This window comes from Meleagris gallopavo, chromosome Z (genome assembly GCF_905368555.1).
Source record: "Meleagris gallopavo chromosome Z, MGAL_WU_HG_1.1, whole genome shotgun sequence".
In the NCBI taxonomy this organism is placed as follows: domain Eukaryota; kingdom Metazoa; phylum Chordata; class Aves; order Galliformes; family Phasianidae; genus Meleagris; species Meleagris gallopavo.
Window position 1 is genome coordinate 39,672,691 of NC_139435.1, and position 22,721 is coordinate 39,695,411.

The 22,721-nt window shown below is 36.1% G+C and overlaps 1 protein-coding gene across 7 annotated transcripts in view; it reads right to left on the bottom strand.

Moving 5' to 3' along the window:
• The window catches only part of FRMD3 (FERM domain containing 3), a 152,640-nt gene that overhangs the window by 39,838 nt on the left and 90,081 nt on the right, over positions 1-22,721 (bottom strand). For all 7 annotated transcript variants that reach the window (XM_085212513.1, XM_085212515.1, XM_085212511.1 and 4 more), the window contains 3 exons: positions 18,782-18,860; positions 6,840-6,937; positions 5,279-5,402 (listed from right to left, as the gene is read on the bottom strand). In XM_085212513.1, the coding sequence (XP_085068639.1) occupies positions 5,279-5,402; positions 6,840-6,937; positions 18,782-18,860 (301 nt within the window). The remainder of the gene's footprint in view (positions 1-5,278; positions 5,403-6,839; positions 6,938-18,781; positions 18,861-22,721) is intronic.

The following is a 22,721-nucleotide window of genomic DNA, read 5'->3' on the forward strand; positions in this document are numbered from 1 at the left end:
GGCCACTGGATACAAAAGTGATTAGGACGGTACAAGAAGCTAAATGTAATGTGTCGATGAGTGTGGTAGCAGCACTAAACACATAAAGGCAGATGATATGTACTTCTAATTGAAAGAAGCTTTTAAATGACATATAAAATCCACTTTGGTCCAGATGTACTAAACAGGAATTCAGTTTTAGCTCTTTTTTGGTATATTTAATAATATGCAAAAAGTTGCTTTAATCTAGGATTAAGCAATATTAACACCTACAAAGAAAACCATTTTCTAGCAACCCTTGCCAAATGTCCTAAGAAAAGCTTCCAGGATATACTTTGATAGTAATAATTATAGTTAAGCTTGCCAATAACTCCACTGACAGCTCCATGTCTGCATGAGAGCTGGAGAGCAGATGAGTGCAGATCAGGAAACCCTATAAACTTCACACCAGTATGAGCACCAAATGTAATTGATGGTATGATGAAGGGAATAAAGAAAGAATTAGAGCAGACAAGTCAAGTTAAAAATGCTTAAGTCAGCAATGCATAGTAACAATGTAGGTTATGTAGATATTACACACCTTTCAAAACAAATTTAAACAAAACTTCTCATTTAACATTCATCAAAAACAAGCATTAGTTTGTTTATCTGGTTTTCATGAAAATACTACCCTTTAGCTTAAAAGTTTAAATTTCTTATATAGGAAGATAGTTAAAGACATTCTAAGATAAAGATAGTCTCAGATATTATTAACAGAACATGTCAGTGATTTCATGTCCTCAGAGGAAATCTCTTCCTCTCCCAAAAGATTTTCTCCCACATAAAACTTTTGCAGAATGTAGAAAATGTCATACACTGGAGAGAATAACCAAGTAGCAGTCAACTACACTGAGCTGGTATTAAAATCAGCAACCCCAAGTAATGATAAACTATTTGAATTTACCTATGAAAGCCTGAGAAATATTGAATTGTTCCACAATTTAATTGGCAAAATTATGCTTCCTTAGGGCTTCTATGTAAATTAATAGCTGCTTAGATAATACACTCATTTAAGTTACATGACTTTATATTTCATATCAGAAGCAGTTATCAGGTGGGATAAAAAAAAAATCTTTAGTCTCAACCTCTAAGTACTTTCATCGCATGCCTTTCAAATGAAAAGAGGAGAAAATAAACATAATTTCAACAAACAGATGTTCCCTTCTGCAAATTATATATGAATCTTGTCTTTGAAATTCTCTGGATTTCAGGTGTCTGATCTCAGGAAGCTATAGTTGATAGGTACTCTTCAAAAGACAGGAAATTTATCAGAGTTACAAATACTCTATTTAAAGACAGAAGATTTGGGGCAGAATAAATTTGTATCTTGGAGAAGAGAGAAGGCACTGTGAATGTAGTAAAAATACCTGAAGTTTTAATTCATTTTTTAAAACAAATGACGCACTTGTAACAACATTGAAGTACATTTGGAAGAAGAAACTGACAATGGGTATGTGATATGTATGACCTCCATTTACTTGTACCAGAAGCCTGTAAAATCCAATAGCAACCATCAAAACAGCGCCAGGAATTAAAGTTGCTTAAGCATACAGTGGAGAAAGTACAACTGTTTTGGGTACAGTTATAAAATTATTAATGCTAAAAACAGCTCTGAAATTCCAGCGATCAAGACTGCCTGGGTGATCTTCTCCAATTAAAAAAAATAATAAAAATCTTAGTAGTCCCTGCTTTTAGGCTTGAAGAAATGACCTTTCACTTAACTTCTCTCTCCTCTATCAAGAAGATTTCATGATTCTGCCTAAGTTCACTTGATGGGTTGCATTTTTTTCTGGTTTTGTTTTTTTCCTTCCCAGATCTACACAATATTCTTTACCATAATTTTGTCAAGTTCGGATTTTCTTGGTCACCAGAAATAAAGTACAGCTTTATACACTGAAGACTGTACAATGTGTAAAATATCTCTAATACTTCCAAAATATCTAACAACAGCATGTGTGGTTCCATATACTTTTCTTTGAAAGCAAAAAATAAAAGATGCTTTTTATTTGGATTGTTTCAGTGATGTGATTTACAATGCAGCCTCATAAATACTTGCACTAGTCTAGTTAAAATATTAAATGAATAACCTGGAGACATACATAAGCATTTGCTTCATTTGAAGAAGTATATATTGATCTATTCATTGAATATCTTGTTTTTATGGCCAAAATCTCTTTCAATCTGTTAAAACTGATGGGCAAACAGAAATGCAAGTAGCTATGACTTCTGTAGCTGCACTGTTATATCCATACCCAAACATATAACAATCAAATCAACTTCAAATCTTTTAAGAATAAGTGCCCACTTCAAATTTTAATGTGAACGTATGCTCATACATTCTAAGCTGCTATGCCATAAGACCATTATCTCTTTTTCTCTCAGCAGTAAGTGTTTCAAAAGAGGCCTTACTTGGAATGAGAATATGACATCATGGCATTTGTTTGCCCATTCACTGTAAAGATCAATTGAATTATTATTTTACCTCTCCCTTTCATTAGTTATGAGAATAACTAATTACAACTCACAAGACAATGAATCACAGCACTGTGTTTTTTCACACATTTGTTTATCCATCACGTTTATAATTTTTGCAACAAGGTGAAGAAGATGGTCATAGAAAAGCCTGCACTTTGCTAAAATCTAGTGATGTTTTCATAGGCAAACAGAGCATGAAATAAAAGTACCATGTCATACATCTGTTTTAGCTAATAAGAACAAGACTTCTAAATGACACGAAGAAGTCATTAAGTAATTGGCAACTGTCACAGCATTACTGGCTTTTTCCCCAGACATTCCTCTCACTATTCTCATGTGACTTTCAAAAGGCAAATTCTTCCAGCATGTTGTAAGACCTTGAGATTGAGAATGCTGAGATAGGATTCAGTTAAGAACTGGCACCCTCCAAGCTACAGGGCTTTGGTTACACAGAAGAGACTGATTCCATAGTTTTTGTTTACATGTGTGAAAAAAAAATGAAGGGACAGATTCATCTGCAGTGATGTCAGTCAGAAATAACTCTTTCAAAGTTAGCTAAATGGCAACTGGATTAAAATGGCTTTGTCTCTTCTGTTTTCCCATTCATTAACATGTGACTCAAGTGCCTTTTAAATATAAGGCCTGGGAACCTCCTTTAGCATTTCTAACAATACTCACTGAGAAGCAAAATACTAATTTCATTAAAAAAATTCTACTGAATGCAGTGAAACACATGTGCTGATAAACAAGAAACAGAAGATGACAACTCTGATTTTTCTAATAATCTTTTTTATAGTTAAAATACTAGAATCTGATTATCTAGCACTAGATCTTTCTATATATAGTTAATTATATGACAGATATGTATTATTCATTTGTAATACTAGAATAGAGATCCAAGGAATTAAATATTCTGAAAAAGGTAAAACTTTTATGTGACAGCTGAATGCTTGATGTAAAAAAAGGTAATAGGATTATCAATTTTGGGAAGACAGAGCTAAAGATGCAAATTGCCAGGACCAAGCAGCAGCTATGCACTTGGTGCATACTCAAACTGTCTTTGCAGTCAGGCAAATATATAAAGAACACTGTGAGCTGATAATAAGAAAAAAAAAAAAAAAATGATCATGAAGGAGAGGAAGTGGGAAGAAAACTGCTCCTGGCATCTAGAAAAAGCTGTAAGCCACTAAGTCTAATATTAATAGTGTACAGACTGGCAAAACCTACTACAGAGAATTACCATCACAGACAGAAATGAGATGTAAGGTGAGTTCTGCTATAGATCAAATTTCTGCCTCAAACACTTTTTCCTTGAAGAAATCAGCAGGAAACTGAGCTGATACAATTTGCCTGAATTTCCAAAAGGATATAATTAATGGTTTTCCTCAACAAGACTACTGAAATTCAGGGCATATTCTCACAGGCAGTGACAGGGGGAATAACGCAGGAATGGACCACAGCAGAATCCTAGACAGACCTGAGTGAAGGCTTGTAATGATCACTGTCACAGGATGAGGAATACTATTCTAAACAGAACAGGGAATTTATAAATGAGCTAAAAATGTGCCTGATTATTCATAATAGAGTAACCAGCAGGTTAAAGTTATGATGCATGGGCAGAATTATGCACAAGAGAAAAACACAACTGAGAAAAATATCTCTCTTCCCATGGCTGTTAAATACAAAAGCCATCAGCTTCCTCTAACAAGCCTTTCTTTCCCTCTCCTAACTTTAAGTAAAAGACTGCCAAACTGAATGGATCAAAATATTCACAATTGCACCATGGCTTAAATGATGAAAAACTTCAGTTTTTAAAGGTTGAATTTAGCTTTTGGAAACCTGCAGTTATGTAGTGGTCTATGCTTAAAGTAAGACAAATTGCTTTTGTTTTTGTTTTTAAACAGTATTTCTTTGGATCTGTGTAAACTTCAGCCTAGACTAATTTAAAAATATAGCTATAGCTGCACTATTTAAAATATTGTTTTGCTGAAAGAAATATAAGCCAAATAGATAAGTTTAAGGAAGAAAAAAGGGAAAGCACATTAATTCTGGCTCATTCATCAGTAATTTTACCTTATGATTCAACAACATATATACGATAGACTTCTGAAAAAAAAGAAACGCTTTTCACTTTAAACTCCTCTGAAAATAGGTTTTTTTTCCTTTTTTTTTTCTTGGGGGGGAGGATGTGATGATTCACAATCTTCTTTTTGTTAAAAAAAATAGGCATGTTTCAAGGAAGTGCAATGAACCTCATAATCTTTGAATAGAAATTTCTCTTTAAATTAAGAATATCCTCTTAATTTAATTGTTTGATTTTATTTAGTTTTCTTCACGTTTTATTCCTTTCATGGTTCTCAGAGGAACATTCTCCATCATGCAGAATGATGAGTAGTTTCTGACACTGTTACCGTGCATGCTACTCACTGACAATCCTGACGGGGGGACAGTTGCACAAAGCACTGCTACTACTCCTCTGCAACACAATACTTGAGGGATACTTTCAACTTCGAAACAAATGTCATTCTGTTAATCAACTACAGCACCCATGATGTAATAACCAAACCCATCTTTCAAGCAAATGCAGTCTAAATTACCAGCACATGTGGGAATTAGCTATGATTAATGAAGGTTATTAGGAAAAGAAAACCCACTAAGCGGAAACTGAATTTTCAAATTCAGCATATTAAATAGAAAGAAAGAAACCCTTCTGGGTTAATATGCACAATGTGAAAACAGATAAAATAATCCTTAGCTGACTTTACAAAGCAACACTCTAAATTACCTGAATTCATTTTTATGTATTTCAGCTATTTTCTTCTCAAGCTTATGTGACTGTTTGGGAAAAATCTTGAAGTCATTCATATAATTCTCTGGGTGTTCATCAGGATCGTAATCACCAAGTTCAGCTAAATAGATTCAAAACACAAAATAGAACAGAAAAATTAAATTGCAATGTTAGAAGAGAAAGTTTGTAAATAGTTTAATTCAGGGACTGTATGAATGAAGCATCTCCGAAGAAATGCTACTTTGAAGAACTTGTAGCTAACTAAAACCACAATCACTGAGTTTGATGAAAATTTCATGTTTTATTTATTGCAGAAGTAATTAGCAATCTTAAAATACCATCTTTGGCAGAACATAGGGTCGTTAAAGAAGATAAAGGAAACCCTCCCCCTTTAACTACTTACCATTCTCCTACTAGGCAGAACAAAAACAATGTATTCCAGACCATGCTATTTTCTTCACCAATTTATCCCCACTTGTCTGTGCCATTATTTAAAGGTAACCCACAGTATCTGATTCTCCTTCTAAAAGATGATCACTTAAATATTCAAGTGAGACATTTGGTTTCTATTTTTCTAGCTAAGTCTCTTTGAATACGGTCTAGAGTTGATCTTGTTTGGGATAAGCAGCTTCATGATGAATGAAAAGATTCATTCAGATTAAGTTAGAATGAAGCACACATATGAAGTCCCTTATTGGACGTGTAGCTAACTACTTTCTTCAGTGTATTCCAAGATATATATATCAATGCTGTCTTTGGTAACTGATAAGGAGAAAGGAAGAATTAAAAAAAAAAAAAAAAGGTCTTTCTCCTTGAATTGTGTCTACTGCTTTATCAAGGATTTCACAAATCAGTTGCAAGAGACCTCTGGAGATCATCTAGTCTAACCCCCTGCTAAAGTAGATTTTTTACAGGTGGATTTTGAATTATCTCCAGAAAATAAGACTCCACGACTTCTTTGGGTAGCCTCTTACAGTGCTCCGACAAGAAGTTTTTTTTCCTCATGTTTTCTCCACCCCAGCATTACACAAATGAAATTACACAATGAAATGATAATCTTTTCCAGAAGAAATTACATTGAATAGAAACTTTTCCTGCTTAGTTCAATTAGTATAGATTATGTTTACATTCAGGATAGTAAAAGAACAGAGTTTTGCAGTCTAATACTGATGCCATACTTTTTAACTCTAATTCTAAGGCAATCAGCTAGTGGGGTTTTTTTTGTTGTTTTGTTTGTTTCAAGTTTGCTTGGTTTTTTGTTTTGTTTTGTTTTTTTGTTGTTTTTGTGTGTGGTTGGTTAGTTCTGTTGGTGTTTTGCTGTTGTTGTTTGCTTTTAGGTTCCTGTGTGTCGTAAGTTGGCTGCAAGCTGAATTACTTAAACACTTTAAAACTGACACCAATGCAGGCAAACAAACAGTATGGGTAAAAAAAAAAAAAAAAAAAAAAAAAAGTTATTGCTATTCTCATCACCAATCTCACACAATTTTGCATTTCTCTTTATACTGATTACTCTTAAGAGTTATGAATTATTTCTCACAGATCTGCTGCTTGTACTTACCTTGGACTATACAGGCACCCAGGTAGGCAGCATCAGAAAAAGAACACAGCAAACGGCCATGGAAAATATCCCTTTTTATTTGTAGGTATAAGAGGTATCTGAAATTGAAAAAGAAAAAAAAAAAAAGAAAAAAAGAAAAGAAAGAAAAGAAAGGAAATAATGTTGTATTTTTCTATAGCAGATTCAACTGAATCGTTCTCTTGCAACTTCAAATGTCAGGAAAAAGGTAATGGGCAACCACAGGCAAAACTAGGTCTTAAACAAAAGATTTTTTCTCATGAAAAATGAAATAATGGCAGCAGAAGTAACAAAAAACACTAACAGAAAGCATGGAGAGTATTTGATTAGAAATGTACAGCTACTGCAATGCTCATTAGTAATGTGAAATAAATTACAGTATTTCAGATTTTCTTGAGCAAACCCACTCTCATTAAATACAGCTTCACACAGCACATTGACCAGGACGGGAACAATTACTTCCTTTGTCTTTCTTAAACCTGTGAGGGATTCTCACAAACATTTTGAGGCACCACACTCCCTGGGCAGTGCACGAAACCGCAGATCTGCCTGGGGGAAGCTGCCAGTTCCATTCCTCTTAGGAGTTGCTCCTCATAGAGCAGTACTGATGAGAAGAAATGGCTCATTCCAGTTGTCCTCTTTCTCCTGCCACAGAGCAGGATTATTTAGAACAGCAGTAGGAGAGGTGTGGCTGGGAGATCTTCTCTTTCTCTTCTGCTTTCCATCCTCCAGAGCAATCTCCCAGGCCTGGTTGGCAGAGGCCCAGCATGCAGCCTAGCTGTGCACCCACAGCCACTTCCCCAATCACGTCCCTAATTACAGCTGCACTACATAGCAGTTTCACCCCATGGAAAACACAACATGTAGTTTTAGCCAGAAAAAGTCAAACAAGTCTATGGTTTTAGCAGTGTCAGTGGATTCAGTTTATCCTCAGCAGGTCCATTGATGCAGGGAGTCCTGTCCAAGCTTAAGCTACAACATAGCCAATAAAAAATGCACTTTACCAATAACACTGATGTCAGGCACATTTCAACCAAATTGCTTCATTCTGTGTGTACTATGAATTCCTGTACCAAGCAGCTTAGGTGAAGACAGGAAAGGCAAGAGAAATTTGCCTCCTTTCCTCAGACTGTTATTAAATGCTACATAAAAACAGGACTATCACAAAGAAAAGCAACTTGTTTTCAATGTGAACACATCCCTTCACTTGTATTACAAACTTCTGCTGAAAACTTGCTCTTCAAGGCTCTTTACTGCAACACCAGTTTTTCCCCTTTAGTCATAACTCAGTAGCTAATCTCTGTTTTACTTCCATAATTTGGCGTGACTTGACTGGGCACAGTTCTGAAGAGAGTATACTTGCAACATGGTAAACCAATGGCATCAGTGAGATGTAGTAAAAATTTTTGATTTGCAAGGAGAGTTTATTGAAAAACAGTGAAATGTATACTCATTCAGATACCACACAGAACCTGTACAAATGAGTGTATCTCTATATTCTTGTTCTAAATTTCTTCTAAGTTTTGCCAAGGTGAGTCATCAGGTTGCAATTCTCTGAAGAGCTACCATTAACTTGAGGCCAAACTGTATTTCCCCTTTTAAGAAATGCTGAAAAAGCCACCCAGGATTTCACAGCATGTCTTGTTAGTCTGTCATAAGGTCAACAGGTATCCAAAGACATTACACACTGATTTCTGAGTTTAAAAATGACTACAAAGAGATAAGAAAGCAAGCAGGATCGTGGAAAAGCATATTAACCTGTTTCTTTCAATTCTTACATGCAGTCATAAGGTTGAGATGAGAAATGTGAACCTGAGTCTCAGAATTGCACCAGGTACATCTCTCCTGCAGCATGGATGGGAAGAAATACCATCAACAACTATTCTACAAGTATTTTGTAATTTAAAAGAAGAAAAATTAAGCTTTACAAGAAATTATTTCCTTTGTTACAAGATCATGTACCAGTATTGTCAAATTTGAGCCATTCATCACCATTATCTTCAAAGCTAAGGAAGAATGGAAAATCCTTGGGAATTTACTCAAAGCATGTATTCAAGAGTCAAACTCGCTCTCAATTCCTCCATTTAATACAGTGCAATAAAATAAGTTAGATTGAACTGAGATAACAGGAATTCCCTTCTCTCCCCCATAGATAGCAGTTTTATGAGAGCAAGTTCCAAAATAACATACACTAATTTAATGTAATTTAAAACAAGTTTCTTCAATATAAGGGGGCAGCCATAAACACAAGTTTGTGTGAGTCACTATAATATTACACTGGCACTTAGGATGAGATGAGAGCAGCAGAAAAAGAAACCCCACAGAAAGACACCAAAAACTCATTTCCACTAAAATTCCATGAAGATGAACATGGGTGTTTGGGTGGGAGTGTGCAAACATGTGGCATTTAAAAGAAAACAGAATAAAAAAATCACTAACTATTGCAAGTTGGGAGGGATCATCAGAATCATCAGGAACAACTTCTAGCTCGATATAGAATTACTTAATATTTAAACCCTGTGCCTGAGAACACTGTCCAAACACTTTATTTGACTCCAACAGGCTTGGTGTCATGACCATTGCCCCAAGAAGCCCGTTTCAGTGTCCAACTACCCTCAAGTGAAGAGTGACACAGCTGACACAGCTCCATGCCATTCCCTCAGTCCCACACTGTCAAGAGAGCAGAGCTCAGTGCTGCCCTGTGAGGAGCTGCAGCCACCATTAGGCCTCCCCTCAGCTGCCCTGCTCCGGGCTGAACACACCCTAGGACCTCAGCTGTTCCTCACACACCTTGCCCTCAGACTATTCACCATCTTTATAGCCCTCCTGTGGATGCTCTCTCATAATTTTATGTCCTTCTCCTGTTTTGGCACCAAAGCTGCACCTAGTGTGTGGGTGAGGCCGTTAGCACAGAGCAGAGCAGACAGCCCCTCCCCTTTCCCGCTGGCTGTGCTGGACTTGCTGCACCCCAAGTAGTTGGCCCTTTGGGCTGTCAGAGCACACTGCTGCCTCCTGTGCAACTTGCCATCAGCCAGAACACCCAGATTCTCATTCCACAGGGCTGCTCACTCTCACTCTGTAAATATATCCAGGGTTATGCCACCTCTGATGCAGAATTCAGCATTTGCACTTTTTAAATTCCATATCCATGGTGATTGCCCAGCCTTCTGATCTGTCAAGAACTCTCTGTAATGGCTCTCTAACCTCAAGGGAGTAAACAGCTCCTTGTGAGAATACAAGAAAAACTATTCAGAACAGCAGCTGTTCTGAATAGGACCAAGATAAACAGCAGCTCCTCACAATTTGGTGTCATCCACAAACTTACTTAGTATGTATTCAGCTCTTGCACCCTGATCATTTATAAAAATATTGAAGAGAACTGTTCCTAAAATGGAGCCCCTGTAGAATACCACAAATGTATGGCAACCAGCCTGATGGAATCCCATTCACTATAAACATCACTGAGTCTGACCCACCAGTCAATTGTTTACCTACCATGTTATGTTTTTGTCTAGCTGTACAGTGGACATTTTGTCCACAAGGAAACCATGAGAGACAGTATCAAAAGCTTTGCTGAAATTCAAAAAGATTACATCAACCAGTTTCCCTTGGTGAACTATATCAGTAATCTTGTATAAAAGAAAACTAAATTCATTAAACAGGACTTTCCTCTTGTGAACCCATATTGACTGTGACCAAAGACTGCACTGCCTTTCAGGTGCTTTTTAACAGCTCCCAGTTTAATCTTCTCCATACTTTTGCAGGGGCCAAAGTAAGACACATAAGACTTAACTTTAAGGAAAGGAACATGGGCCTCAGAACTAATTCTTCCCTGTCCTAGGATTATAGAACTGAACTCAAGCAATCATGTAGACTAGCTTCTGTCACAAAAGTGGTCCATAAATCCTATTGATCTGTTTTTAAAATGTGTAATTCCTAGCACTTGCTAGTCTGAAGAAGCAGCTCTGTTTATATTTTCCCAAAGATGAAAGGCATTTTGTTTTTGCAATGTTTCACTTGTTTTGGAACCAGGATTTGTTAAATTGTTCGCCTGTCTTCCTACTTCATTTCACATACATTCCCACTACATTAAGAATTTGTAAAACAAGAATGCTAAATTTTTTTCTGCCTCTAAGATTCTATGCTACTGTGCTGTTGCCTGCATTTGACCATTAAAATCCAGGTAAAAAAACTAGTTGTGCCCTGACATCTTTCAAAAACTTTAATCAAATGGTTCTATACTGCACTTTCAGGGAATGATTTCATCCCTGGAACAAAAGCCATTTCAAAGACAGAAGGTAGCAGTCAAAGGAAAAAAGCAGCACAGATCACAGTTCCCAATAAAGACTGGAAAAATTGTTGGCTACAACACTGGTAAAGCATCTGAGCTTAGAAAAAGGGCAGGGAAAAATGCAATTATCCATGCAGATTATAAATGCCTTTTTTTTTTTTTTTTTTTTTTTTTTTTTTCTTCAGGGATCACCCATACAGCAAACTGCACTGGATATTGTTCATCTTCTTCAGGCATAGCAGCTAGGACAGTTTAGAACAAAACCTAGACATTCTGGAGTTCTCCTGAAAGGCGATAAATGCACTTTGGACTGAAAGTCAAAGTTGTAAGCTTTGCAAGAATTTGTGTCAACCTCAGACATTTTCTATAATCCTCATAAAGTAATTAATGTCCAAGGTCAGCAAACACCTAACTACTTACTTCAGTAAAGCTCTCGTATGTATTTAAAATTGCCTACACTTAACAGATTCAAATAACTTACAGATTCAATCTGTTTTTGCTGCTTCTTTTGTCTTTCCACCATTGGTATGTTTTTGCAAGAGCTAGCACAATTTATAGCCTGATTTACAGTCCTGACTAAAAACTAAGGCTTACCAGCAAGCCAATAAACTTATGCTTCTAGCATTTATGTTCACAATTGTCTATCATTCAATAACCTCATTTCCATCTATTATCTGTTTGCAATAAATATGACTCAACTCTTAAGTTAGCCAAATTCTTTCTGGAACTGTGGATGCAGGGTCAGCAATGTTTATTCTTGTTTTCAGACATCATGTTTCCAACTGTTTAATTGTTGTCTGTAACTATTTAAGACCTTCAATGAAGCAAGAATGCTTTCCCACAACTCTAGCCTGTGGTTTGTCCACTTTGTGTTTTTTTATCTTGTGTTTAAGTTACTTCACTCATTCTATTACAGTAACAAGCATTTCACCCAGAGCTGCCACAATCTTCCCTGCCAGTAGACATGGGTGTCTTGAAAGACACCACAAAGTTTAAAAAAAATCTAGTCTCAGCAATGTCTGACTTTGACTGTTCTGCTCTTTCCCAAGCTACACTGAATACTCAGATGCAAAGATGTAATACTCAGAGACATCAGTACAATCAGAGGATTGTTTAAAGCATATGAAAGAAAGTACCTTACACAATGAGTGAACTGACACAAAAAGCTGTCAAAATAAACAGTGCTATCCTGCCCAAAAAATAAATTGTAAGGCAAATGTTCAAGTAAAAGCTCCAGAAAAAGAATTATCAAAATGAACAGGCAGGAATCTAATTGTTAAAATTCTTAAAAGCACAACTGAAGATACCTAAGTGAATTTTTATGGGTAGAAAAAGGTCATGACTTTGCATTCTTGTTTTTATGGAAAGACATGACAGTTTTGTTCAAAACACTCACAAAATGTCCGTATTAATAAGAACATCACAGTAATTACATCAGCTGCCCTTTCAATTCACCTAATTAGCCATAAGCCAAATCCTAGTAGAGAAATGAGAAACTAGGAACATAGTCATCATAACTTAAAAACATGATTTTTGCTTTCGGACATGAAAATATCAATCTATCCCTTTTACACAGAAAACAACATTTGTATGACCCACTCACAAATATCTAACAGCAAAAGTAGCAGGAGCTACCTTATTAATTTATTTCTGTAAGTGCTTGTCAACAGTTTACGGGCTGATTTGGCCTGGTTCTGTGACTAGCAGGGCGGAGAGACCCGTGGATTTGCACCCTGGAAAGGAAAATGGATAGAGAGATGGGCTCAAAACAATACAGCTGCAATGATCTGAGGAGAAACAAACTATTTTACTAAATAACATTGGAATGCAAGAAAACACACTATAATACAATTTAATACAATATAATTAGAATTAAAGCTAATAAATTAAATTAAATGAGAATGTCCAAAAACTGAAGGCCTTACTGTAAATGCTAAGGTGGGAGAGCACCCACAACAGACAAGCCAGACGATTGAAAAGGGCCATCAGGTGAGTTACCAAGGCCTTTTATCTGTTCCTTCTAAGCAGAAATGGTAACAGAGCAGCGAACAGTCCTCTGGGGGGATGTAGTAGTTCTTCTCTTCTGGGACAGGTACCCGGACCTGGAGCATTAACTCTTTAACTCCCAGTGGACTACATGATGTTATGATGTGGAATACCGATAACCAAACATCATAAAACCATGACAGTGCTTAACTGTCTTTTCCATTAACAAGCATCTCTAGGAAGAATCACTACCTTTGCTTTGAGGGATGTTGTTCTAATGCTAAAAATTCAGCACCAGTCTTGGTAAAAAAGCCTCAGAGAAGATCTCAATCAATAGTGTCACTTTCCATAAATAAATAAATAAGAAAAAAAAATGATGATGTTTACCACCTGGATCTAACAATAAATGGGCTTGTCCTGGCTTTAGACCTGGTCAGGGTCTGCATTACTACACATGGTCTTTCCTTGGGAAAAGGAAAAAGTTTGAAACATTACTGTTTAGCCAACTGGTTGACAACACTGATTACATGGGAAACAATTAAAGAACAAAGGAATGGGAAGAAACAGTTTACACCTTCATTTTGAATAGCAGATAAATAAAAGCCACAATACAACACAGGAATAGATTCTTCTCTGTAGGCTTCTGACACAGAGCTGCATCTTCTCAGTTCTGTTGCATTTCCCTAAGAGACATAAGAGGAACTCTGAACCTCTCAGCTCTCCTTCACCCATAGGCACAAGCTTCACCAAAAAATCCAGAACTCTAATGCATTAATTTTTTTGTTTATTTTCTCCACCCTGAATGCTAGCTGCAAGCTCTTACTAACAATTCATTCACTTTTAAGACTATGGTATTTGACTGAGAGTCCAATACTACCAAAGCCATAGACTCATTGGATAATTGCCAATATGGACTTCACAAAGCCAAAACAGACAAGTGGATTTGAAGAAGCTTTGGAATAGCTACCATTACAATGTGTATTGTATACTGTATTCTGCTGTCTCAGAATAGCTGAGAAGGGCAATCAGAGCATTTAGAGCATTTAGAGTTATTCCTAAATTATATCAGGAACAGCTTTCTGCAAAACAGGTCTACCCAATATTAACTCATTTTTTGAAGGATTAGTTTATTGCAAGACTTTAATCTTGCAAATATGTAGTTTGATACTCAAATACTACAGGAGCATAAATGACCACTTTTGGAGGGAAAAGTGCCAGGCTTTTCCAGCAAAAAGCAGCGTCAAGTATAGCTGATTGCAACAGGGCTAGTTTAGCTCTGCATGCACGCAGCAGTATTGTTCTTCCTCAGTTAGACTAGCTCACTCAGGGCTCTTTAATTTGCCATGTTTACATCCCCAGTCTTTGCTATTTTATATGATTTCCAGTAAAGCATTTTTCATCTGCTTCTCTTGTACCAAGTAGCTATTACACTGTTTTATGACAGCCTAGTGATTGAAGAACTGCTTCTTGGATTAGGAAACATGGATTAGGAAAAAAGTGCCTGATGACAGCTAGTTGCAATAATCCATCTTTGGTTAATTCTACTAGCTACTAACCCATGACGCGTTTTTTCTACAATAATTATGGATTACTGTTGATACAGTATTATCTGTAGCATTTTAGATCAATCCCTTGGGACCTCAGATGACTTCATATTTTCTCATTTTAATTATGCATGCACAGTGTAATGTAGGGATTTAGAGATAAGAAGGCATGAGGCCTTGGGCTGCCTTATTACATAAAAAAGAAAAAACACTGATGTATTTATTATCTAAACAAGAACACTGAGAAGAAGTAAACAGTAAAAATCTGTGCCCATGTGCAATGGGTCATGGGATCTATCTGTTCACACTCCCGTGGCTGTTCGCAATTTGTTCACGTGCAATATCTCATGCTTACACAGCTGTGGACTCTCCCAAGGCTCTGACCTATGATCAAAGAATAGTGAAGAGTGGTACAGAGCAAAAACATCTGTGCTTTACAGAAAGAGCATTGGGATGCTGTTTATACAGCAGATTGAATGGCCTTTGTAGTTACAACTTCCTTTCACAGCAATTTTACATTTTTGCATGTCAAGCCAAAAGAATAATCTTAACCCTTACAGTGAACCCTGGATGCTCTTTTCATCAAGACTATCATGCTGTATGCAAAAACAACCAACATGCAGTGCAGTAAAAGATAAAGAGATGCAAAATAAAGAGTAAAGAGAATTAACAACAATACTGCAGGTCTATGTATCGAGTCCACCCAGCCCTGTGGAGAGTAAGTCAGAAAACAGGTTGCAGAGTAGATGCTGATTTAACGAGAAAGAAATAGAACCTATGTTTTACAGGTATGTGTGGCAGGAAACAAGCGAGATATGAGAGCCTGCTTGTTATAATGCTATCGCCTAATTTAAAAACAGTAGTTATTAATTTCAGTTAGGGATATTAAGTGAAGTCAGTTAAATGCTATTTTCAAAAACTGAAGTACTTTGTTCTGAGTCCATATAACCCATAATACTGTCAGATCATCTGTAAAAAAACTACAGATGTACCATTCAGAAAAGTCTGAGGTGCACCAGATACTACCTGAGACAGAAGTCATACTCAGAAAGTTTGTCCATAGTGCAGAGACCCCCCCCCCACTCTTATCTCCATGGTCAAGTATTTCTCTCTATTTAAAAGATTACACAGACTACTCAAAAACCTACATTTGCTGTTTGCATTACAATCTGCTAAACCTCCAGTGCACTTGAAATTAAGTTCAGAGGCACACTCAATTGTAGCATTAACCAACTGCAGAGCACACAGTGATCAAGGACCACACAGATCCTCAGTCTCCAGGAATACGTTAAAACTTTATTCCAAGTTCCCATAATTTCTTATTTAGCATGGTTTTATCTCAAAGTGCTTTAACATCCTGCAGCATTCACTGATTTTATTTCAAAAGCATGGAAGTTATCATTAACTAAAAAGAGGGAAGATGAAAGAAAGCAAGTGGAATGGTATAATGTGACTGACAATATTCACATATGTCCTGAACAGTGGAACTAAGTGTAATGATAGGCAAGTGCATGGTTCAATGCCTTTCCCGGGGCATTCCCAGTCTCCGAATATGTGGTGCACATACACTTTCAGATTCTTACAGCTTTTTTTCTATATATTATAGACAGAGAAGTGACTTCAGCTAGGTTAATTTTCTAAAAACATCTCCTACTGTAAAACCACAGAATACCTCAAAGATTACAATCCATCCTACCCAAGGCAGGTCAGAAATGAAGTAGCAGTAATCCGAGGAGGAGAATATTCAATTTTCTTCACACTAGAAATGTCTGAAACTATTTCTCTTTACTTCATACTGTTTTCACAGAAAGTATACACTTTATTCCATACACACAGTTTCATGTGCCAAATATATGATTTTTATACCAAATATATCTCTTTTAACCAGCTGTACATCTCCCTGATGTCTCTAAGATACTTCATTAAAGATTTACTCTTATATGGCTTTTACAAAGAATATATTGACAATAATTCATATGGGGCATTTAGACAGGGTTAATTAACATTCTGGATAAAATAGTAATATGAAAATGTGGTAAGATAAGTCCACTGTCTTTTAATTTCTTCTCCTAAGTGGGGACTGTGGCACCCATCAGATTTCTACTCAGCTGAAGAAGCAAGAGAACTGCTCTGTGGTACATTTAGGCACGTACAGAAAGAGAAATGCAAATGCACAATTTTACTGTGACTCGTCTGACCATAGTTATGAAGCACAGCAGCCTTTAAGTCAAAGAGTGGCAATATTACTAAATTATTTTCAGAGCATCTTAAGCACACACTGCAAAGAACACATGATCAGGGCAGAGGTCATAAAATTAAAAACATCCCCTGCCACAAAAAAAACATACTGAACAGATCATCAGCCATCCAAGTTTCATAATTGCCCTCTGAAGAATACCTCTTGGTATTATTCTTCTTGTATTTCGCTTGTCATTGTAATTAAGAATAAAGAAAAGAAAAGAAAAAACTCCAATCAATTTAGAGCATTATCTTGAATTTGACCTCCTTCTTTAATCAATGAAGCAGACAGAACCAATTTACAAGACTTTACACTTTACTTTCTCATTTCATGAACACTTCCCATACCTTGTTATTGTGTAAGAAACCTGGGCAGACAACAAGCAAAACTTTCTGAACAGCAACTACAGGAAACTAGAAAGCTGATCAGATAGACAAATTTATCATGCTCATTAGGTGAATATATGAAAAAAAGATTCTCTGTTTTAAGACAATCCAGTACCTCATTAGTAATACTTCTTACAAAAGATCAAAAAATATTTTTCAAACAACAGATTGACTTCAAATTGTTTTTAAACTATTCTAGCAAAGACTAAAACATACTGGCAGCACAATATACATCAGTGAGCTAATTCAAGATGTTTTGTGTTTTGATGAAACTTCTCCTGAGTGAGCATCCAAGACATTTAAAGAAAAAAAAAATTAATTAAGGGTCTCAATGAGAAAGAGCTTCCTCTTCCTAGAAAGTGTAAACTATGTCTCATGAAAAGTAAAATATTCATTCAAGGCAAACATTAACAAATACTGAAAATTCCTTGACTTCCTGGTTTACAACCTGTTCCCTCAACTAAACGTGATTCGAGATAAATAGTTGTAACATGAACAGGATGTCCAGCTCCTCTATACAAACTGTAAATTTACCATTCAGGAGAATGCAAGCTGTTCCTGAAACTTTAACTGCGAGATCAAGGATAATGGATTCACTCCCATTCACAAAGTGACTTGTGAGCACAAGAATTTGCAAGGGTTGGCAAAAGTGTCAGTGGAGATCTCAAGGCAACAAGCGCTCCATTACTTTGTACTTCTATAACACATACTAGTTAGCAGTGTGACCTGCTAACTATTAACGTGGTGGAGACATACAGTCCTGCACAGCTGGTGCAGAGGTCAAAAAAGCTGCTACATCTTTTCCTCAATAATTTTCTTGAAAAATACACAGAGCCACAGAGTATTTACAAAGGCCAGAAGAAAGGACAGAAATCCCATTCAATAAGTATAATTGAATTGTTGCAATTGAATTGTATCTCCAAAGCACTGGAAAATTCTATATACGCAAAAAAACTTCTAACAAAACTATACATTAAAAGTGTAAATCAATTTCAGTTTTCTAAAGAAAGTTGGTCCGCAGTTTAAAGATACTGTAGGGTTTTTGGTTCTAATGAGCAGACACTTCAAATGGAAAAAAAAAACAGAAAAAGTTTCAAAGTTCCTGTTGAAAGAGAAATGTTATTGAATTAAATTCACAGATTGCTTCAGACACATAAAAAAGAAAACCTAAGAAACAAAAAGGAACTTATTCTAATCCAAAATCCTTCCATGGAGAAGAGTTAGCATAATATTTACCAACCACTGATCACTGCTTCTCTTTCAGAAAGTCCTTTAATAGCATCACTACTTCTCTGTATGTTAGGAAAAGTGCCTTTAAGCTACTTTTAAAAGTCCCCAGGTATACAATAAATAAAAAAAGATTACCAATAGTGCAAACAGTGCATTTCAGCACAATGAGAACCCTAGCCTACCCAACAAGCTGTCTTAGTTTGAACTTGTAAAAGAATTCACATTAAATGTACAGACAAAAATAATACCTGGTGAGCTCTTCTTTAATCTTCAAGGGTTCATGAGGGTAGAATTTCACTCTAAAGCACATGGTATATGGTGGATGAGCTGAAACATTATAAAGAAAAAGCATGAGAACAGTAGCAAATAACATTGCCTTAGCCACTCTGAAGTGGCCTCCAAGAGTCCTACAAAGAAGCCTGTGTGAAGGTTAGCTCTGAAGAGTAAGGCAGGGAATTAAAAAAAATAAAATAAAATAAAATAAATGCACATTAAAAGAACAAAGTAAATGACAAGATGAAAGCATGTGCAAAATGCAAGCAATCTACGCAAATCAATTTATACATGGTTTTGCACTTCACAAGCGGTATCAAAGAAAAAAAAATTTGAACTGCTCATTATTTTTATTTTTATTTGGATTTTTTTTCTTTTGGCAATTTATGAACAGGAGGCATTTTTATCTAGTTACAGTGAGGTATGAAGATGTTACAAATAATTGTTATTTCTAGCAATCATAATGCTAAGATAACAAAAATAGAAGGAAACATTACTTAGATTTAGCTAAGGAAGTTAGAGAAAGAATTGTTTCTGCTTTCAGTACTTAATAAGACCCCACTATCTACTTCTATCACATCAGCCATGAGCCTTAAATACACTTATACTTAAAAAGAAAGAGGGAAAGAGGGAAAGAGGGAAAGAGGGAAAGAGGGAAAGAGGGAAAGAGGGAAAGAGGGAAAGAGGGAAAGAGGGAAAGAGGGAAAGAGGGAAAGAGGGAAAGAGGGAAAGAGGGAAAGAGGGAAAGAGGGAAAGAGGGAAAGAGGGAAAGAGAAAGGAAGAAAATTACAGTTACAGAAAAGATTTAATGTAAGCAATCTGTGTCTCTCAGCTCTACATTAACGAACAGAGCTTTATATCCTACTACTGTATCTTTGATAGCATTCAAGATGTTATCTAACCCAAAGCTAGTGATCATTTGGTGATTACAGAAGGGGCTGAAAGCAAATAAAACACCATTATTCTAATAAAGAGACATCTTTCAAATATCATGTTAGGAGAAAATAAGTGTGAAAACCATATTGAGGGCTTAAAAATGAATTAGGCATGGTAGGGAAAGCCCTCAGAACTATCTGTAGCTTGAAAACATTCATGGTTTTTTTTAGATTACTGTTGAAATAAGAAGGAAAATCCTGCAAATTCAAAAAGTAAATGGTATGGAGAAAAAACTACTGCACTATCACACAAGCCACGGTAACTGGCAAATCTGCAGGTAACCTCATGAGAGATCATAGGGATGAAAGCTTCTGTGGGCTTTTTCTTCTTATGTCTGATGGCATTATTGTCTTAAAGAGATTGAAAATTTTCTGTAAAACATCCAACATTGCTATGTCCTTCCTGCCTTGTAGGAAGGACAACTAAACTCAAACTAAACTCAATGTCCCATGAAGGAAAATGAAGGAGTTACATTACCTGGACAAAGTGAAATATAATGTTTGTCATTTTAAATGGTCTTTCTCTTCTTAATAGTATTCTTACAACTAAGCAGGGGATAACGTTTTGCACTTTCAGAATATGCTTCCACTTAGAAAACTTGACAGAAGAGATAGCTTGTATTAAATGGTTAAGAAAAACTCCTCAGTAAGAAAAATACTCAAATGTCCTGACAGACGCAGAATTTGTTTCTGCTTGAAATGGGGATGCAGAAAGAACCTAGTTAGTAAAAGCCTACAGAAGACCCTAAAACTTTGAGCAAAATTTTTATGTCAGTGAAGTGACATGAAACTTTGCCTGTGAAAAAGAAAGTTAATGGCAGAAGAGCCAAACTCTGGTAATTTGTGGCAGCTGCAGAAAAGCAGTAATGAACTCTCCCCTGTGCAAAGAGTATCAGAGCAAAGAAAGCTCACAACTAGTCAACAGCTAAGTTTATAACAGAAATGTTGTCCTTGTAGCACGGCAGCATTCAACAGAAGTATATTTAAACACTCAGAATGCACAGGAGACTGGGCAAGGTAGTTTGAAGCCAACTTGAAGCCTCTTCCTAGACTCCTCCTCCAGAGAGCAGCAAATAATATAAAACAAGTCTCCTGCTGCCTGCTAAATAGATGTACTTTTTCTGCAACACAATCCCACATTGCAGTTTGAAATACTAGAAAGAATATACCATGCATTCCATTAATCTCTAGAAGTGTTACAGGGCACCTTCACCTACAGAAGGAAAAAGGATTTTCTTTTCCAGGCCCCGTTTCTCAATTAGAAAATAAGCCACAACAAACATTTGAGGCAAGAGGGATGGAGAAAACATGCACAACGCTTTCTTCTCCAATTTAAGTTTAAAATATACCATAATCATAATGTTCCTACAAAAACCAATACAGAGATATGCAAACATTTAGAAAGGCCTTTGTCTTATAGATTTTACGGCAGTGGAGAAACACAAAAGAGAACCACAGATTCCTTCATTCTGTAAATTCTCATCCTGAAAAACAAGACAGTCAGTGGATTGTATCAGCTTAGAAAATGAGATTGTCAAGCCCAACAATTCCTCAGTTCCTTGAAATTAAAATTACTTTCTAACTCTTACTCAAGTGGATACAGTAACAACATATCTTCCCAGAACAGAAATCAATTTTCAGAACTTCTCTTCAACGCTGAACTAGTCTGAATAAAATCAGGATTATAATAGCTCTAAGCCTTTTCTCTGCAATTGGTCCTTTATCAGATAAGGAGCAGCTAGTGTAGGGAAATGCCCAAGGGATTGTCAGAACATCGTACCATTGCAAACTTTCCTTTCTTACTAAAAAAAGATTCACAGTTAAAATCATTTTGAAGGATTTTATCACTTGGAATAGTACTGACTGTAAAATCCATTGCAATAGAGCTATTAATTTGGCTGATTACATGTTAACAGTACATAAAAGATGATGGCAAAGAAAGAATAAAACTTACTTTAATTATGTCAAATGCTGAAACCTTCCACTGCTTGACCTAGATCCCCATGAAAGAACTTCCACACACAGCGTGCAAGGTTTTTTGTGGTAACAGGTTTTATGTTTTCAAGATTTTGGTTGCCTTTAACTAAGAGAAACTATCAAATGTGCATTAAACAGTAAGGAGCTCTTAGTTGAAAACCAAACCTCCCACAGCCTGTCCGAATCAAAGAGGGAGGTGGGACATGGAACTCAGTGCATCTATTTTTAAGCAAGGCCTTCTATATCACTTAATTTGGCTTTATATACAAAAAGCTTACAGGAATGATAAGCCTAAGAAAAATTACACATTTATATTATCATTTCCTTCATTGGCAGAAAATCTGAAATAACAGAGAAAAAATATTTTTAAAAATACAGTGAAAACTTTGATATAAGTTCTAGAAGTGTTTGATTCCTCTTCTTTTTTAACAACCTGCTTTTCAATCAGCATAAATACTAACTTCTGCAGAGACCTGTATTGGCAGGTTTTTTGTTTTGTTTTGTTTTTCTATTAAACATGGAGTTTAGACAGGTACCAAAAACACATGCTTAAGTTACCTTCATAACCTTGAGGATACAATATGGCAGAAAACTTCCTCTCTCTCCCTTTGATGTTGTAGATTCTCTGAACTACATTATCTCACCAACATTTAGAATTCATTTTAAAATATATATTTATATATTATACTCCAGCTACCTTCATTTAACTACCACTAAAAAAGGACCTCTGGAGGACATATGCTACATATGCTGCTGATTTCATATATCTCTTTCCTTACTAAGTAAATCAGATATTCATCCACATAACTGCCTGAGCATGTTTAAGGCAGACCACTACTCTGTGGTTTTATTTTATGTATAAGAGATTGCTAATCTGTCATAGACCTCCAACTGTGAGTCTTCCCCATCACATTTAATTAGTTGTAGTATAACACCAGGCAAGAGGGATTTTCATCAGCTAATTATGATAATTCTTCAAATTCTGTTATTAATTCCTCATAGA